Genomic DNA, 19,263 nt, shown 5'->3' with positions numbered 1-19,263 from the left:
TTGATGGACTTGCAACATTCCTCTTCCACCAGAGCTGCGAGGGAAGTATAGCCTATCGACATCACTGCGGGGGTACAGAGCATGATTGATGGTCATGATTTTCCTGGTCTTACGATTTAGTGTGTCTAGCTCTGCCTGGGTCCTGTCTATTATTCCTGCAGTGTATCTGATAACAGGTATAGCCCAGGTGTTTATGGCTTGTGTGGTGTTCCTGCCATTGAGTTTGGACTTGAGGATTTTTCTCTCTCCTGATGTATTCACTTCCAATTTTTCATTTAACTGCAGTGTGTGCAATGTTACCAGCCTGGAGAATGCCCAAGTATTTGTAATGTTCTTTCTCTTCCAGGTTCTTGATCTTGCTTCCATTGGGCAGTTCTATTCCTTCTGTTTTTGTTATTTTCCCTCTGTTCATTATTAATGCAGCACACTTGTCTAGTCAAAATTCCATTGCTATATCGCTACTGGATATACAGACAGTGTTTAGCAGTGATTCGATTTCTGACTGGGACTTTCCATATAGCTTCAGATCGTCCATGTACAGCAGATGGTTGATTTGACTTGATGTTTTAGATGTTTGGTATCCGAGGCCTGTTTTGTTTAGTATTTGTGAAAGTGGGGTCATGGCAATTACAAACAACAGAGGGGATAGTGAGTCCCCTTGGAAAATACCTCTTCTAATGCTGACCTGTCCAAGTGTCTCACCATTGATTGTTAACTGTGTACTCCACATGCTCACTGCTTTTTAAATAAATATCTGAATATTTTTGCTGACACCAGTTGTTTCTAAACATTTTAGTATCCATGTGTGAGGTAATGAGTCGAAGGCTTTCTTGTAGTCAATCCATGCAACACTTAGATTTGTTTTTCTTCTATTGCAATTTTCTAAAATCATTTTGTCAATCAGCAGCTGGTCTTTTGTGCCTCTGATGTTCGGGCAATTTCCTTTCTGTTCAGCTGGAAGCTGTTTATTAGTTAATAAGTGTTGCATTACTTCATCTGCTATTATTCCAGTTAATAATTTGAAAATGATTGGCAGGCAAGTTATCGGTCTATAATTACTTGGAACTGCACCTTTTGCTGGGTCTTTCATTATGAGATGAGTTTTCCCAGTTGTTAGCCATCGTTCAATATCACGTCCTTGAAAAATATGATTGAACTGTTTTGAGAGTTGTTTATGAAGGCTTGTTAGGTGTTTAAGCCAAAAGCCATGCAGTTCATCGTCACCTGGTGCAGTCCAATTTTTAATTTTCTTTGCTCTTTCACTTATTAATTCTGGTGTTATTATTAGATCTTGCATTTGTTGGTTACATTTTACCTTATAGCTACCTTATATATTATTATTATTAATAATAATAATAATTTACACAGTCAGACAGGTGTTATTGACTGGTTTGTTTTATCCAGACATTGAGTCCTTCCCAAGGATGATGATGATGATGATTAATTCCATTTCTATCAGTTTAGTCTTTTCATAATTAATTCTTAGTTCATTGTTTTGGCAATATACAGTACTTCCAAATTATCCAGTAACTTAATAAGTCCTGTTTTGGTATAGGAAAGAAAGATTGTGTTCTCTGCATATAATATGAGGGGAACCTTTCTTCCACGGACTGTTGGGGAGAAAAAATTATCAGACCCCATGAACTAAACTATGTCATTAATGAAAAAACTTTAAAGGAAAGGGACTGATACATGTCCTTGTTGCTTCACTCCTCTTATCAGTTGGAATTTGGTCAGTGAGAGAGCCTAGGGAGGACATCTTCACTTTCACTAAGTGTTGGAGTAAAGTGCTCTAATAAAGAACAAAAAAGGTTTGCTGATATTGATGCTAGATAACCTAAGCCATGGTGAGTCATGATCAATGGTGTCAAAGATTGCCTTCAAATGCTGCAAATAGCTAGATATGTGAGCAGTCTCCATTGATAAGTATTATTATATTTGAAATTACAGGGAGAGACAAACAAAATCCCATAGTGGGGAAGGATCAGTAGTAGACTACTTTGCATGCAGAAGGTTTCAGGTTCAATCCCTGCCATCTCCAGATAAGGAGCTGGGGAAGAATGATGCACTACTGCTGGTCAGTGTAGACAAAACTGAGCTAGGTGAATCTGTGGTCTGAATTTATATAAGGGAGCTTCGCACAAGCAAGCCATCACTTTGATGTTGCAGCAGTCTACAAAGAAGCAAATGCTTCCTGTTTAAAAAGAAGCAAACCCATGCTGAAGAGAGAGAAACCTGCTTAATTCTGTGCTGTCTTTGCAAAATTGACTCCAGTTTATGAGTACAATTTATATCTTCTCTCCTACATCCTTGAGCACAGACTCTCAGTGATTGTCTCTCTAGTGAGTGTGTGTCTTCTGTATTCATTTGTAATGGCCTCCTTGGAGAAGTCCCAAGAAGTTCCTTTTATATCAACTGATTAATGATCCTTCTCTTTAAATTGGGTTTTTTTTTTTTGCCCCAATATGCATCACTTTACACTTCTCAACATTGAATCGCATTTGCCATCTTGTTGCCCATTCTCCCATTTCCTTTTAATATCTGATGTTACATCTTCCCGTTTTCCCCCAAGTATATACTATTCAGTATATCTCGAAAAGCTTGCTATATGGAACAGATCTTGCAATGCCTTGTAGAGAGCGCTTTAATTTAGTTGTAGTACAGAGGATGATGGCTGCAAAAATAAGTGCAGTGGTTGTATCATGGGGACCGGGGAACATGTTGGGGAGTGGGGACTTGGCGCTTAGCCTTAGTAGCCTCGCCCTTATCTTTGCTGCCACTACTATTTTAAACACACGGCACATAACGCACTGTACATATGCATAACAAGTCTTTGTATGTGTTACATCACCAATAGGCATAATACAGATTTATACTTGGAGGCTATTCACACAACTGCATGCACAGGCAGGTGGGGGGAAGGCAGGTTTCAACCTACCTTCTCCCAGATGAGCGCTCTGAGCCCCTGCGCTCTCAGCCCAGATGACCAGCGCTGCCGAGGGCAGCACGGATGACTATCCGCGCTGCTCCTGGCAGCGTGAGTAAACATAGGCAAGGACTCATTGTCCCAGACTCCAAGAATCCCACAGTGCACTGGACTGCAGTGCACTGGAGGATTTCCCCAGGATACAGGTGCTCTAGGCGCCTGTCTTTGTGTCAGTGGGAGCTGCAAGCAGCTCCCACTGACACACACTCCCAGGAGTCAGGTTGATGTGTTTGTGCCCTTAACCTCGGCTAAGGGCCAGGCTTCAGTGCTGGGTTTAGCGCTGCAGAACCGCTGGGATCCATGCAGATGCCAGCAGTTCACACAGGCAGCAAAGGCTCGTGAGAGCAGCCTCATAAGCTTTCATACACACAAGCACTCTACGATTTTGGTGTGTAATCTTACACGGGAATAGGACAATGGCTGGAATCTGTTTTTATACATATAACTGCTTTAGTAATCCCATCATATTTTTAAAAGCTAGTCTGCCACCATTTCTAGATGTAGAGAATGAAGATAAATTGTTATAGTTTTACTATTTCATTTCACCATGCAAATGAGTGCAAGAGATTTTTCCTAGTAGCCTTGCTTCTCTACGAGTTCTTCCATAGCGATTTTCATGAAGGAGATTTTGTTGGTGCCATTTTTATCTTTTTCACACAAAGATCATATGCTTTCTGTATGCATGCCCTTTTATTCTAGATAAAAGGCAGAACAAAGAAGGGAAAAAACACAAAGTCTCTGTGAGAACACAGTGTGCCTTGTCTCTGATACTGAGTCTCGCACAAAATGTCAGCTACTTTCTGCAGAGAGCAAAGTCCTAGTAAATTAAAGGGAGCAGTGCCATATTATTTTCTTGTCAACTTGAAGCTCAAGGCTCACATTTCTAATTCCTTGGTAGCTACCACTTACCTTTTCTCCTTCTTCATCCTTAGTGCCCAGTACAAGCTTCCTTTCCCCGCTTTTCCTTCTCTCATTATTTTTTTTATCTCCTGTTTTTGTTTTGCTTTGCTTCTTTCCCCCCACTTTGCTAAATATCTTGCTTAGCAGCTATTTAGTTATAAAGAACTGAAGCAGCAGGAATTTCTGTTGTGCTCTGATGGCACATTTCAACTATGGTTAATGGGCACAGTCCAGCAAACCTGAACTATAACTAAACTACAGACCTCTGCACATTTACTTAGGAGTACTCACACTGTAGTCACTGCTAGATATGTTGAATTGTTGTGAATCTGCAGTTAGGCTTCACTCTATTGGAATATGTTGAATCTACCCAGCTGTTGTATTTACTATCTTTACTTAATGTGCTCATTGCTCATTGAAAATGCTTTAAGAGCTCTGTGTCTGCCTGGAGTTATTCTGTATAAATGGCACACAAGATTCTACAGTCACTCGTACTGCTTTCTGAGGAAGCCAGTTTAGAATCATGCTGATATCCCACTGTGAGCAGACTTTGCGGCTATTCTCACAAACAGGAGAAACCGGGCTAAGGGAGCCTAGCGTGGTTTCTCCTCATCATGTGCTGCCACGGGAGCCACACAGCTCCCAGCAGCAAACTTCCCTTCAATGTCCCACTAACCCCATTCATCTGATGGTGAGTCACCACTAAAACAAGCCTCCCGGCATTGGCGGCTCTCCAGAATGCCCCGTGCACTCATGCCGGGCATTCTGGAACTTCCAGGGGCTGGCTGCCCTCTGATCCCCATTGCCCCTAGTGGCTCCGTGACAGAGCCAGTAATCATGTGGGTGGCCAGTCTGGCTGCCCAGGGCTAAGTGCCTGCTAAGCCCACTCTCCCAGCAGATCCTGGTTGGGCTCTACACACAAATCGTGTGTAGAGCCTCTTAGTTTTGACTAACTTGGGTGCCATAGATTTAAATGGGATTTAATTGCATCCAACTTTTACTGACTTGTAAGCAACCACTTTCGTGTGGAATTGTCATCAGATTTAGCTTAAAGTGAATTTTGAGGCAAATCTAGTATATTGCTGCCCTCCCCAGGAACCACGATGCCTTTAGGATGATGTCGTCATGGCTTCAGCCAACCTCCATGCATCTCTGTGGCAGTTGTGGTATATAGTATAATATACTACATAATAATTGTATATAACATAATATAGGAACATGGGCTGCCTTTTATGCACAAGTGTACGAAAAAGCTGGTAGTTCAACAGCAAAGCAAACCACATACTATCCCAGGTTCAATCTTGGGTATTTCCTCTTAAAGAAGCAAGTTTGAATATACAGACAGAATACTGGCTTGCATGATGTACAGTCCTATAGCTCTGTGATGCTGTGTTCCCAGGCTGCTGCGGACTTCCAAGCCAAGCTAGGACACTGTTCTGAAGCAACAGATGTGGAAACAGCATCTATGCAGGTTTCCCCATTTGATACCGTGGAGAAACCTACAGAAACTCTGCTTCAGGACAAAGTGTCAGGGCTTACTTTGAAGTCTACAGCAGCCCCAGGGCACAGTGTTATTTTTTATTCAAGTTTATTTTACCATTTATATCCCACTCTTCCTCCAAGGAATAGTGGCTCAATCGCCCTAAGCCATTTTTGGAAGGGCGGTATAGAAATGGAATAAATAGATAGATAGATAGATAGATAGATAAGGAGCCCAAAGTTGTGTTTATGATTATATTTATCCTCACAACAACAATGTAAGTAGTATAAGCTGGGAGAAATGTGATTGGCCCAAAGTCACTCAGTGGGTTTCATGGCTGAGTGGGGATTTGAATTTGGATCCCCCCAGTCCTAGTCCAGCACTCTAACCACTACCCCACAGAATGCCATGCTGTAGTGATCAGCCTCCCCTCCCTTTAAAGAGTTAACAGGAAGTGAACCTTGTCTCAACTGACAGGTTGCTGAGCTCCAGGGCAGCCAATCAGTATACTAGGTGGGTGGGACCTAGAGAGCAGTTGCTGGGAATTCTGGGAACAAGAATTCTCCAGTCTGTGCTGGAGAAGCGTGTGCAGAAAGGCTTAGTGAGGGGCATGGAGTTTTTGCTCCCTCATGGTCAAAGCCAGCATGGAGGTTTCTCTCATGGAATAACTGCAGATCCCTGAGAGACAGGATTGAAGGAAACTTGATTCTCATCAGGTGTTGGGTGAGTTTTCAAGGAAAAGCGAATTCAACATAGGGAACAGTTTGTTAGATTTTTCCATTTGAAATATTTTTCTTTGTCTGTGTGCTCTGCATATTCCTGATACTTGTCCATTATTGTTTGCCTGCAATGTAATTAAAACAAGAAACACTAGCCTATGCTCAATCCAACTAGCAGGGGCGTGACTGTAATAGGGCAAGGGGAGACAGTTGTCTGGGGGCCCAGTGCCTTGGAGGGCCCCCCAGAGGCAAGTCACATGACTGACCCCCCTGGCTGCGCACCCGCCCGAGCTTCCTTCAGTTGTATTCATCCTTAGAAATTGATGTGAGTGTTAAGACCTGGAGCTACCAGAACAGCATGTCTTTCTCTAGTACCATTAAACTTGCATCGTCCACAATTTACAAAACCTTTAAAAAAATAATTTAGGATGATGTTCTATTGTGGCACATATAGTGTGTGTGTGTGTGTGTGTGTGTGTGTGTACACGCACATACACACACACACATTTTACTATGCTATTTGTTACCACTATTCAGCCTCATTTAAGATTTCTTTACTTCATGAGCTGAGCTTCAGTGTGGGGGCACATTTTAAAATCTTGTCTCTGGGCCCACTCCAACTTTGCTACGCTCCTGCCAACTAGGGTGTTGCAAAAGACTCTAATTATCTATGCATACCTAAATGCAACCTAAACTGAAGCCTAAGACAATCTATTTTTGTAACCTACTAAGTATTTTTTAGTGTATTTAAAACATAAAAGCCTCAGGTGGAAGCAGTCTGTAGTAATGGAATAAAACTGTTTTTTGTTCTTGTCTTTTTACAAGCGTCTCAGAGTTGTTTTTTAACTCAAGAAAATGGGAGGGCAGAAAGGGGATTTCTCTGGTGCGAAAGTGTCCTCAAGCGCTCAGCCACTATCAGTTTTCTCATCATGTTTAGGTCTACACATGGAAGGTGTCTGTACTTATCCAATAGCAAAATAAAGATCGTTTTCCACCCCATGCCCAGGGCAGGTTCAAGCTCTGTCAGTAAGAGGGATGGTGGTGGCAGCATTTTAATTCTACTGGAAATATAGATTAGTTTTATGAGAAGCCCAGCCAGGCAGCTCACCATGGATGACTCGGCATTCCCGCCCCCCTCACATGAGCTGCTCTGAGACAAAGACTTTAATCCGCTACACATGCATCATTTAAGCCACTGTCCACTAGATGGACCAATGGTCTGTCTCCATAAAAGGCAGCTTCCTGTGTTTATACACAAAACATTTTCTCTGTTGCAGCCCCAAGACTCTGGAATGCTCTCCCTGATGAAATAAGAGTCTCACCATTTCTGACAGCTTTTTAAAAGCCTTTAAAAACACATTTATTCACCCAAGCTTCTAACTAGAATTGTGGTTTAAACTGTTTAAATTTTTCAATTCTTGTTTGTTTTAGGTTGTGAACTGCCCAGAGATATAAGTCTGAGGTGGTGTATAAATATAATAAATAATATTTTTGTGATTTGGAATGGACATGAATTGTTTTCTTGCAGTGAGCGTGTAGTGAACAGATGCCTATCACAGCATCTCCAGCCATTAAGCGGGTCACGATTATGTTACTATTCTGGTAATGCCTTTCCTCAAATTAGCTGTACTATATCACTACATAAAATAGAAGAAAAATGTAATCAAACAGCAAATGCTTCATATTCTTGAGTTATTCTGAGACGATCAATGATGATCAATTGTAGCTAACTTTTAGTCACTGTAATTAATTTTGGAGAGGTAAGGAATCAGGAAAGGTTTCTATCTTATAATGTCTCTTGTCATAAAGTAATGTATCTGTTTAAGTACTGCCTAACATATACTTACATTTATTTGTGAAAGAAATCTTCAGAATCATTTTTCAGGCCTTCTGCCCAAACTTGGTAGTTCCAAAATAGATGATAAACACAAAATAGTTTCAACAAACCCAGGACGTGGCACACACAACTTCTGAATTCCCCTTTTGCTCAGGTGCACTAGAAATGAGTGGTAAAGATGGTTGAAACGGGCTCTAGGGATTATAAATTGGCAGCTGCAGTTCAGAAGCTTTTGCCATTAGCTGAACAATCAATACCAGTCAGACATTCAAAGCAATTGCAGGAACCTTCAGGCACTTCCTGGTAATGCTCTTCGGTGATGAAGTTGTCAGAGATAACAGAAAGCGGTTTGATGTGAAACTTTATTGAGCTGGGCCCTCTAGAAGCACCAAAGCTTCTTTTTAATCTGCGGCTGCTCTTTCTTGCTTCTCTGCTTCTCTTGCATAGGTCTAGGATCACTTTCTGCTTGTTACCTGGGAGCCAGAAGGGCTGGTCCCAACTAGGATGCTCCTTCCCCCCCGCTTTTAAAATTAATAATAATAAGTCATACCCAGGTACATACTATATCGAACATATATCAAATTATTTCATATCTATGTATTTACATACATGAAGAGATGCAGGCTGAAACTGCACCTTAAAAATTTGAGTGATCCAGATGACACATTACATACAGATAATCATCACATTTTCCTAAGATGACCAAAAATTTTGCATGTATTTATTATTTGTATTTATGTATTTGTTTGTTTGATTTATATACCACCTGACTCCAAAAATAAACACAATAAAGACAAAGTAAAACAAACTGTTAAACAGCCATTTTAAAACATTCAAGGATTACTAAAAACTAGGTGACAAAAATGTGTCTTAAGGGCTCTTTTGAAGGGTGATAAAGATGTTAAAGTATGCATGTCTATAGAGAGTGGCCCTAGAGAATGTCTATAGGGAATGGTCCATAGCCCAGGAGCAATTACAGAGAAAGCTCACTCCCGAGTCACGGTGATCAATGATCTTAATGTGTGGTGGGGATCGTGCAGAAGAAGGTGCTCTCCCAGGTTCCCCAGTCCTCAGCCATTTAGGGCTTTAAAGGTAATTACCAGCACTTTGTATTTTGTGTGGAAACCTACTGGTAGCCAATGCAATTGCTTTAAAACAGGCATAATATGGTCTCTCTAAGAAACTCCAGAGACCAATCTAGCCACTGCATTTGGACCAACTGAAGTTTCCAAACCACCTACAAAGGCAGCCCCACACATTGCAGTAGAGCACATTATAGTAGTCAAGCCTAGAGGTTACCAGAGAGTGCACCACAGTTCTGAGATCATTATCTTCAAGGAATGGATGCAGCTGTAATATCAACTGAAGTTGATAGAACGCGCTCCTGGTCATAGCCTTAACCTGAGAACCTGGAGTGAGGCTTAAATCCAGAAGCACTCCCAAGCAACATACCTGTTCCTTTGTGGGGTGTGCAACCCCATCCAGAACAGGAAGATCTATCTTGTCTCTCGAAGAATGACCCCTTACCATGAGTACTTTCATCTTGCTTGGATTCAGCTTCAATTTATTATCCCTCATCCAGTCCGTTACTGCCTGTAGACAGGCATTTAGGGGAGTTAAGCCATTTCCTGATGATGATGTCATGGAGAAATAGATTTTGGTGTCATCAACATATTGCTAATGGCCTACTCCAAATCTCCTGACGATCTCACCCAGCTGTTTCATGTAGGAACATAGGTACATAGGAAGCTGCCATATACTGAGTCAGACCATTGGTCCATCTAGCTCAGTATTGTCTTCACAGACTGGCAGCGGCATCTCCAAGGTTGCAGGCAGGAATCTCTCTCAGCCCTATCTTGGAGAAGCCAGGGAGGGAACTTAGAACCTTCTACTCATCCCAGAGCGGCTCCATCCCCTAAGGAGAATATCTTACAGTGCTCACACTTCTAGTCTCCCTTTTATATGCAACCAGGGTAGACCCTGCTTAGCTAAGGGGACATGTCATGCTTGCTACCACAAGACCAGCTCTCCTCTCCTAGACCAGCTCTCCTCTCCTGTAGATGCTAAAAAGCATTGGAGACAGGATGAAGCCCCGAGGAACACCTTACAAGAGCTCTCGGAGAGCAACTATCCCCAAGATACACCATCTGGAATCTACCAGAGAGATAGGAACGGAACCACTGCAAAGCAGTACCACCTACTCCCAAATCCCTCTGATGATCCAGAAGGCTACTATAGTCGATAGTATCGAAAGCCACAGAAAGGTCCAAAAGAACCAGCAGAGTTGCACTCCCTCTGTCCGTTCCCTGGTAGAGATAATCTCTCAGGCTGATCAAAGCTATCTCCACCCCATAGCCTGCTCTAAAGCCAGTCTGAAATGGATAATCAGTATCTTACAAATTGCCTGGAGTTGATCAGCCACCTCTCAATTACCTTGTCCACCCAAGGGAGGTTGGAGACTGGCCTATAATTATCCATCACTGAGGGCTCTAGGGCAGACTTATTAAGTAAAGGTCTCATAACTGCCTCCTTCAAACATGGAGGCACCCTGCCCTCCCTCAGCAAGTCATTTATGATATCTACTAGGCCATCTCTAACAACCTCCTGCTAGATGTTATAATCCAGGTTGGGCATGGATCCAAAGGACAAGTGGTACACCAAATACCTCCAAGGAGCTTGTCCACATCCTCAGGAGTCACAAACTGAAACTGATACATTCTAATTGAACCAGCGGAGTTACTGGACACTTCTACAATTATTTATTCAATTTCTATACCAATTTCAGATGACTTCGCCAAAACCATGGAGTCCAAGTTGCCTTACATGTGATATATTTTATCCACAAAAAAAGGTTGTTAAAAGCATCACAGCGGGCTGATGAAAAATCCAGATCTAAGTTCAGAGAGGAGGGAACCTGAGTAAATCCCCTCACAACCTGAACAACTCTGCTGGATGTGAACTTGCAGATGCAATATGTGAGAATAGAATTGCTTCTTCGCTGTACACATTGCCACTGAATAAGCCTTCAGATAGGCTTTCTGTTGTGTCTTGTCAGATTCAAGTTGAGTCTCCCTCAACTTACACTCTAGTCTTCTTCCTTGCTGCTTCACCTCCTGTAGCTTTTCAGTGTACCATGGAGCCATTTTTGGTGCTGAATGTAAGGGATGCTTAGAGGCCATAGTGTCTACTGCCCTGGTAAGCTCCCTGTTCCAGGTCTCCACCAGGGCATCAGCAGAATCACCAGCAGAACCAACTCAGAAACCCTCCAATGCCTCTTGGAATCCTAGAGCATGGATCCTCAATGTTGGGCCCCCAGATGTTCTTGGACTTCAACTCCCATAATCCCCAGGCCCAGTGGCCTTTGGCTGGGGATTATGGGAGCTGAAATCCAAGAACATCTGGGGGCCAACGTTGAGGATCCCTATCTTAGAGGATCCATTAGCCTTCTTGGGCGTACCATCCTAATAGGTCTTGCACCTCTAAAGAGGTGCAAGCCTCAGAAGGGCAGCCTATTCATTTTCATTCTGTCCACTAGCTGCCATTCTTCATAATCCCATGAGCAGCAGTGAAACATGTAAGATTTTTCAACTTATTTTTGAAGAGGGACCACCATCATAGGAAAAAACACAGGGAGTTACTTATACCGTGTCAGAGTCCAGCTAGCTCAGTATTGTCTACACTAGGGTTTCTCAATGTTGGGTCCACAGATATTATTGGACTTCAACTCTCATAATCCCCCGCCTCAATGGCCTTTGGTTGGGGATTATGGGAGTTGAAGACCAATAACATCTGGGGACCTGGGCTACACTGACTGGCAGTGGCTCTCCAAGGTTTCAAGCAGGAGTACTTCCCAGCCCTACTTGGAGATGCCAAGAATTGAACCTGGGACTTTCTGCAGGCAAAGCAAATATTCGGCCACTGACCTATGGCCCCATCCCCCACACACCTTGCTTGCAGAAGGTCCTGAGTTCTCCTAAACTGCTCCATTGAGAAGATTTCAGGTAGCAGGCTGGATAAATGCCTACCTGAGACCATCGAGAGCCATAGATATATAATGCTTTGCTGGGTGGACCAGTGTGCTATCTTTGTACAAAGCATCTCTGCTCATTTGTCTGTGCAGGCTGGCGTAAGACTTGGAGCAATGAGCTGTAAGTCTTCTAACTCTCCCAACTTTTTAATGATACACTGGGGGTTTGTTTGTTGACTCACTTTGTATTGTTTCGAAATCCATAAATTTAATAGGCCAGGGCTTTTGAATGTTCTCTTCCCTGAGGATTTTATAAATAATTACCCTGCAGTCTTTGACATCTGGCATTACTCACCACTGTGACAATAGCAGAGGGCCAGAATGACCATTATGCAAATGTTGCTGCAGCCCAGGAGTTCTCAGCCTTGTGGTTGGTGATGATGGGAGTTGTAGTGTAACAGCCCCAGGTGATCAAAAGTTGGGAGCTCCTGCTACACCTGAAGGGACCTGAGAACTGGGCAAAGAGGCACCTTTTAACGTGGTGACTCTCTTTATTTAGCAGGGGGAGAGTAACTGGCCCTATCTACCCCCAGCACAGGACTTCCATTGACTGTTGCTGGTGTCTATCTTATGTTTCATTTTAGAATGTGAGCCCTTTGGGGATAGGAAGCCATCTTATTCATTTAATATTTCTCTGTGTAGACCGCTCTAAGCCATTTTTGGAAGGGTGGTATAGAAATAACAACAACAACAACAATAACAACTTTGTATCCCAGAAGATTTCGAAATCTGGATTAACTTTTGTGTGTGTGATTCCATCCCACCTTTCTTCAATGGTGAAACTCAAAGGTTTGCAGGCCGTCTTCCATCCAGGAACTGATCAGACCCAACCCTGCTTATTGTCAGTAAGGTATCATGTGCCTTCAGACTCAAAGTAACGATTTAGATCATTGTTTGTTCTTCTTTCCTAACATAGGACTATCTCGGCAAAGACGCATCATCAAGCCAATGACTTTAATATATTTGAAGGCATGGTCTGCCACGGGGTACCAGTCGTGACCATTTCACGTGGCAAAGTCGTTTATCAAGGTGGAGTCTTCCATGTTGCAGCAGGAGAAGGAAAATATATTCCCCGTGAACCATTCCCTGAATATGTGTACAAACGGATCAGGCAGCGGGACCAGGTTATTAAAAATCTTATTTCTACAAGCATTGAACTGGTCTATGACCGAAATAAATTGATTGATTGATTGATTGATATTTCTACAAGCTGTTGTGTGAATCCTGAGCCTTGTTTGAAGTTGCAGTATTTTCTTTCCTTGAACAAAAGGGGAGCAAATTACCAAACTGAAGCAAGTCCAAATAAGCCATTCATATGTATCCACAATTCTTATGCCACTGACTCATATCAGTAACCCGGAGTCTGCCTGAAGCCTCTTAGAGACAGAATATCAGAAGGATAAGTGTTAATGGTGAATGATCCTGAGCATCTACCAGCCTTTAAGAGGATAGTAAACAGCCAGCTACTGGACTACTTTCAGACATGCAGCTGCTCTCCCATTTTTCTAGGTCAGTGGCATGTAGAATCCCACAGTATGATTGCTAGGCAATACTACCTTCTCAACCATCTTAAGGTGGGGATGAGATTGTGGACAGAAGCAGCATCAAGGCATAATTCAGAAATGAGGTTCGAAGAACTGAGAGTCGAGGCAGATCACGATGCCTGGTGGTCTGTGATTGGCTGTCCTGGGTTTTTAAGGTAAAAGCAGCCATGGGATGACTCAAATCAAACCAGGGCCACAGTGCTGGGGATGGGTTAGCCCTTCCTTTCCCACACTAGTTTCCTGGTTTAAATGGTCTCTCGGAAGCTATTATTTCCGAGCAGAGGCGTAACTAGGGAAAACGGCGCCCGGGGCAAGCACTGAAATGGCGCCCCCCACCCCCCCCAACATACTACATTATACTTAGGTTTTTCCTCACAAGCACCCGCCGCCAAGCAAAGCAATGGGGGGGCGTGGGCAGCGCGGAAGGGACCGCTCGTGGGGGAGGGGGCGCCGACGCGCTCCCTTGACTGCTGCAGCGCTGCTGCACTGAGCAGGAAACATTTGTATGAACAAAAAAAATTAAAAAAAAATTTTTTTGTCATGGCGGCGCCCCCCACATGACCAGAAAAGATGGCGCCCGGGGCACGTGCCCCCCTGCCCCCCCTATAGTTACGCCTCTGCTTCCGAGGGAATACAGGTGCCAGATGTGCAAGAATTTTTATACATGTATGAAACTCCAGGCCTTCAGAATGAGTTCTGAGAGGTTTGCCCTCTCCTACACAATTATAGGAGAATACAGACTTGCTCAGTGTAGTGCTGACATACTGCATAGTGGTGGTACCAACAAGCCACAAGCAAGAGCAGGGATAGGATAATGTGTTGAATGGCTGAGAAGTGTTGAAGGTGTGCTCTTCTGGAGAAGGGCGCTCCCAAATTCTTGAATGTTTGCTGAAAATGCTTCTTAGTTGGTGCCAGTCAATTTTTATGCAAGGATGGGTAATCCGCGAGAGGTTGTCCATGGCTTATCATCAAAATTCCACTGGAATATAGAATATAGGGAAGGGTGTTTGGAGGGGTTTTGTCCCTGCTATGTAGGGTGCAAGCTGTTCAAATCATTATAGGACGGGACAGGCATTTGGGAGCTCAAGATCTGCTGGTAGCTCCTCAGCTCTTCTGAAATAGTTCTCCAGGGGTTTGGTTTAGCTATTCCCTTCCTCCCCTTTCCAGCCAATGTTGCAAATCTGATTCGCTGGTTGCGGGGGGGGGGATGGGCCTGTCACTTTCCATCTCTTTCTCTTCAGGTGCTCAGGGTTGTTTTTATTTTCTCTTCCCTTAGTTTGTTCTCCAGTTCCCCCCCCCCCCACAAAGCAGCTCCTCTTGCTCCCCTCTTGTTCTGCAGCAAAATTCTACTGGTTTGATGTTTAAAATATATTATTCTGTCAGTGCATATTTTTGTACAAGCTGCTATTTTGTGACTAGCTAGCTCTGCCTCCCAAAGCCACCATTTTGTGACTGGCTCTGCTTCCCCCAGTTGCTGTTTCCTCCTGGTGGTAGCTAGCTCCCAAGGCTCTCTGGCAAAAAACAAAAACAAAAACAGATCCTAGAAGCCTTAAGTCTGCCCACCCCTGTTATAGGACAACCTTCTGACTTTGACCGTGCCCAGAAAAGAATTGGAGGAAGCCCATGAAAAAGGTCGGCTGCTATAGGAGGCCCGTAAGGGTGGATAGATTTAAAATGAGACAGAAGACCTGTACGGGGGTGTGGTGGGGACTCATACAGAATCATTCTCATTAGTTATGCCCCTCAAGGCCCCCAGACAGTTAGTTGTGTGTTTGGTGTTTGTCTGAACAGGGCTAATTTAAATGAGTTGTGTGTATTTTTATTTGGATTACCAAGCAAAAAGTCTCAATTTAAATAGTTGATTAAAAAAAAAATTCCCACTTGTTCTGTAATCATTTCTAAAGGAAAGAAGGCTTGCAGTTTGTTGATATAACTATTAAAACATATTGATGTACAACAAAAAACAGATTCAGAACAGCATTTTGCTTTCTAAGAGGGTATGCTATAATAGATACATTTATTTGAACCACTATAGAGTTTGACATTATTTTTAATGGTTTTAACATTTTAGAAGATAGCTTTATTGCCTTACTTAATATATAATTGAACTTTCTTTAACTTTGATTTTCTAAATATTCTTGGTGTCAGCTGCATACATTAGGGTAGTGGAATTTAATTAAACAAACAAAACAATAATGTTAATATTTGATTAACTCTTACCAAATATCTTTCATATATATTACTAAAAGAATTTTAGGCAATATTAACAATAGAGTAATACACTTACCAGCAAAAATTCAGCTTGCTGGGAAATCTGTGTAGGGTGATGTTTCAGTAAATTCCACTGAGTTCAGGGGCCCTGGAAGTAGGGAGCAGAGGGTTAGAGCACCTTCGCCCCTCCATTGATTGACTTGTGGGGCTAAGCCCCCTACCCCTGGACAATCAGGTAAAAATCCAACACTACCCTTGTACCCAGTTTGTACTCTAGAATCTAGCAGCTGATTGCATAGCTAGGCTTGCTGTGCCTTGTGAGCAGAGCTTAACCGTAAAGCTGGGCTGCACAACTTTGACCCTTTAGCTGTTTTTGTTTGTTTTTTACTACAACTCCCATCATACCTGACTATTGACCATTTTAGCTAGGGATGATGTAGTTTTAAAAAAAAAGAAAGCTGCAGGCTGAAGTTGTGCAGCCCAGGGAAAAAGCGAAGCTGAGCAGAGCTACTAATATGTGTGGAGAGAGAATGCCCACATTGAGGCTGAGCCCTAAGCAGTGAGCTTACCATCCTACAATATTAATAAACAATGTTTTTTCCTTCTTCGATGCAGTTGGGATCCCCTTTGAATTTAACTTTTTAAATTTAATATTAAATTATATTTACAGGTTGTCTTTGCCTTTTGAAATGGAGCAGGTTTTAAACTGCCCAATCCTATACATGTTTACTTAGAAGTAAGTCTCACCAGCTTCAGTGGGATTTACTTCCAGGTAAGTGAATTAGCTTACTTCCAGGTAAGCTAATTAAATAAACCACAATGTTGGCCTTGGCCATTGCTGGGTAAAGTATGCTGTCCACACACAGATCAGAGGGAAGCAAGACAGGTCCCAGTTCTCTCTCTCTCTCTCTCTCATACACACACACACACACACCCCAAACCTCAGAGTGGTGGTGGTAGGGAATGCCTCCCTCAGAAGTCAAAATGTTGCAAAAAAGAACCTAGGCTGACCTGCACTGTTAGCAAGGGATTCAGTATAATTCAGGATTCTACTGGCTTTCCTAAAAGGAAACCCTGCCAGTAGTTGTATGCATTCAAAAGTGCCCTACATAGTTTTGTGTTCCAGAAAGTGTCTCTGCCATTTTAAAAGAAGGCAGCGCCCAGGCACAGGAAGTTAGAGCTAGAAGAAAAATGCAAGGGGAAGCTAAAACAGGGCTGTGGCATTTGTTTCTTGATTGAAACAACTGAAGATATCTGAGCAGGTATGCATGAGCAACAGTAAATATCCCTCAAAGCAGTCATTCCTTTACCCTTCCATTAGTTTTTTTTCAAACAGATCTGCTCTGAAATTAGATGCTTCAGGCTCTTCTTTCCGACTTCAGACACTTCAGGTCCCCTAGGGATCTGGGACTAAAGGGAGACAGCTCAGAGATAGGGAATGAGTAATCTTCAATTTCACATTATCAAATGAATTAGCATATGCAATGCAACTGAGCAATCACTATTTTCTAGTCAAGTAGAAATGGCAGTTTTAGGAGTGTACCTCTGAGGACCCAACTGGTGTTCTCATGTGTGAACAGAGACAGCTATCTGACTGGACTATGGGTGGACTCCCAAACATCTGTTTTGGAGAGGTCAGAAAGACAGTAGATGGAGAAGAATGAGAAAAGTAGCCCTAAAGTCTGCAACCGATCCATGATTATTAAAATACAGTTGAGAATAAAGTCAGCAGCTATGAAATCTCAGTATGCTATTTTTGTTTTGACCAGTTTCTAGAAAACGATAACTGTAAAAAATAAAAACAGAAACATTTTATTGCAGGTCTGCCAGCCTGTACCCGTCAAAAGAGCACCATATATGGGCAAAGTGGTTTCACTCATGAAATGAAAATAAATTCCATGATGGAGTTCATCTTCTTGTAGGTAAATATCTCAGTCTGCCAATCCAACTCTAGTCAACTTTCTGCTTTTCACTAGCACTTATTGTCTATTCTGTTCGATAGATATAATTCCCTTACACAGGATGTTCTTTTCAGCAAAAATGTTTTCAACTCAAGAGAAACTATCAGAACTTGCTGTAGACTGAGAAATCCAGGATTATGAACATAGGAAGTTGCCACATAGAGTCAGAAAAGAGCTGGGAAGGACCACACTTCCCAGTGCTCTGTACACATGTCCAAGATGGTGCTGGGGTTTGAGAAGGAAGGCTCCATTTTCTTTAAAGCAACCCACCCCCAGCACTGGGAAACATACAGAATTGCACAATGGGAATGGTTACCTCCACGTGGTGCCATGTGGGTTGTGCAGAGTATTTGGATTTGGCCAAAGCTTTGCACAGGCCCAGCAACCAGTTTGTCAGGGAACTGCATTTAGGATCGATGAGAGACATTATTGGCTCCCAGGCCCTGCAGTTAAGAACACTGGTGTAGATCATATTAGACCGTATACAGAACTCTGGATCAGGGAAATGTATGCATGGTGCAAAGCATTAGCAAAAAGGTGGGCAAAAGACTGTGCAAAGCAGTATGCTCCAGGGAACGGCAACACAGGAACATCGGAGGCTGCCATATACTGATTCAGACCATAGGTCCATCTAGCTCAGTGTTGTCTACACAGACTGGCAGTGCCTTCTCCAAGGTTGCAGGCAGGAATCTCTCTCAGCCCTAACTTGGAGAGGCCAGGGAGGGAACTTGGAACCTTCTACATGCAAGTATGCAGATGATCTTTCCAGAGTGACCCCATCCCCTAAGGGGGATATTTTACAGAGCTCACATATAGTCACCCAATGAAAACCAGAGTGGACCCTGCTTAGCCAAGGGAACCATTCATGCTTGCTACCACAAGACCAGCTTTCCTCCCTTCAGTGCTCTGTTGCCTCAGCCCATGCAATGGAATTCGTCAAGTAATATGAGGGAGAAGAGAGATTGTCATATTGTTTGGCACACACAGTAACATCTGGTGAGTTGATTTGCTAAATGAAACTGCTGCGCAGCAATTGAGGGAGGAAGAAATTCCCACCTTTACCTTTAAGCTCTAGGAGGGGGAGGCAGCTGGTGCATTAGTCAACACCATGCAAGAGAATAGCTTCTGATATGGATGCTGACAACAGAAACAAGTTGTTCTAGTAAGAACTAATCAGCCTATTTTCCTTTCACTGTCTCTACAATTGATCTAAATTTGGTTCAAATCAAGGTCCACAAATTAGACCTCTTGCACCTCAAATGTTAATGTATCCACCATTTCAGATCGAGGTGGATTACATCATTACAAACTACACCATTGAGGAGTCCCTGTGTGTCACTCGCCACAATTGTATCAAATTTGGTTCAAATTGGTTAGACTGTCCACAAGTTAGCCCACTTGCACCTCAAACGTTCAAGCGTCCACCATGTTGGATTGGGGTGGATGACACCATCACAAACTACACCATTGGGGCATCCCTATGTGTCCCTACAGCTGTAGCAAAATTGTTTCAAATTGTTTAAGCAGTTCACAAGTTAGCCCACTTGCGCCTCCAAAGTTTATGCATCCGCCATCTTGGATTGGGATGTTTGACATCA

The 19,263-nt window shown here is 42.9% G+C and overlaps 1 protein-coding gene across 3 annotated transcripts in view; it reads left to right on the top strand.

Moving 5' to 3' along the window:
* The window catches only part of DPYS (dihydropyrimidinase), a 90,067-nt gene that overhangs the window by 67,741 nt on the left and 3,063 nt on the right, over window positions 1-19,263 (top strand). For 2 of the 3 annotated variants that reach the window (XM_053250690.1, XM_053250688.1), the window contains exons 8-9: window positions 12,866-13,073; window positions 17,526-17,626. In XM_053250690.1, coding sequence (XP_053106665.1) covers window positions 12,866-13,073; window positions 17,526-17,591 — 274 coding nt within the window. In that variant the 3' untranslated portion in view covers window positions 17,592-17,626. The remainder of the gene's footprint in view (window positions 1-12,865; window positions 13,074-17,525; window positions 17,627-19,263) is intronic. The other variant, XM_053250689.1, reaches the window with a different exon arrangement.

Source organism: Hemicordylus capensis, chromosome 4 (assembly GCF_027244095.1).
Source record: "Hemicordylus capensis ecotype Gifberg chromosome 4, rHemCap1.1.pri, whole genome shotgun sequence".
NCBI classification, from domain to species: Eukaryota; Metazoa; Chordata; class Lepidosauria; order Squamata; family Cordylidae; genus Hemicordylus; species Hemicordylus capensis.
Note: the sequence above shows the minus strand (reverse complement) of the source record. Positions and strands in the feature narration are given on the sequence as shown.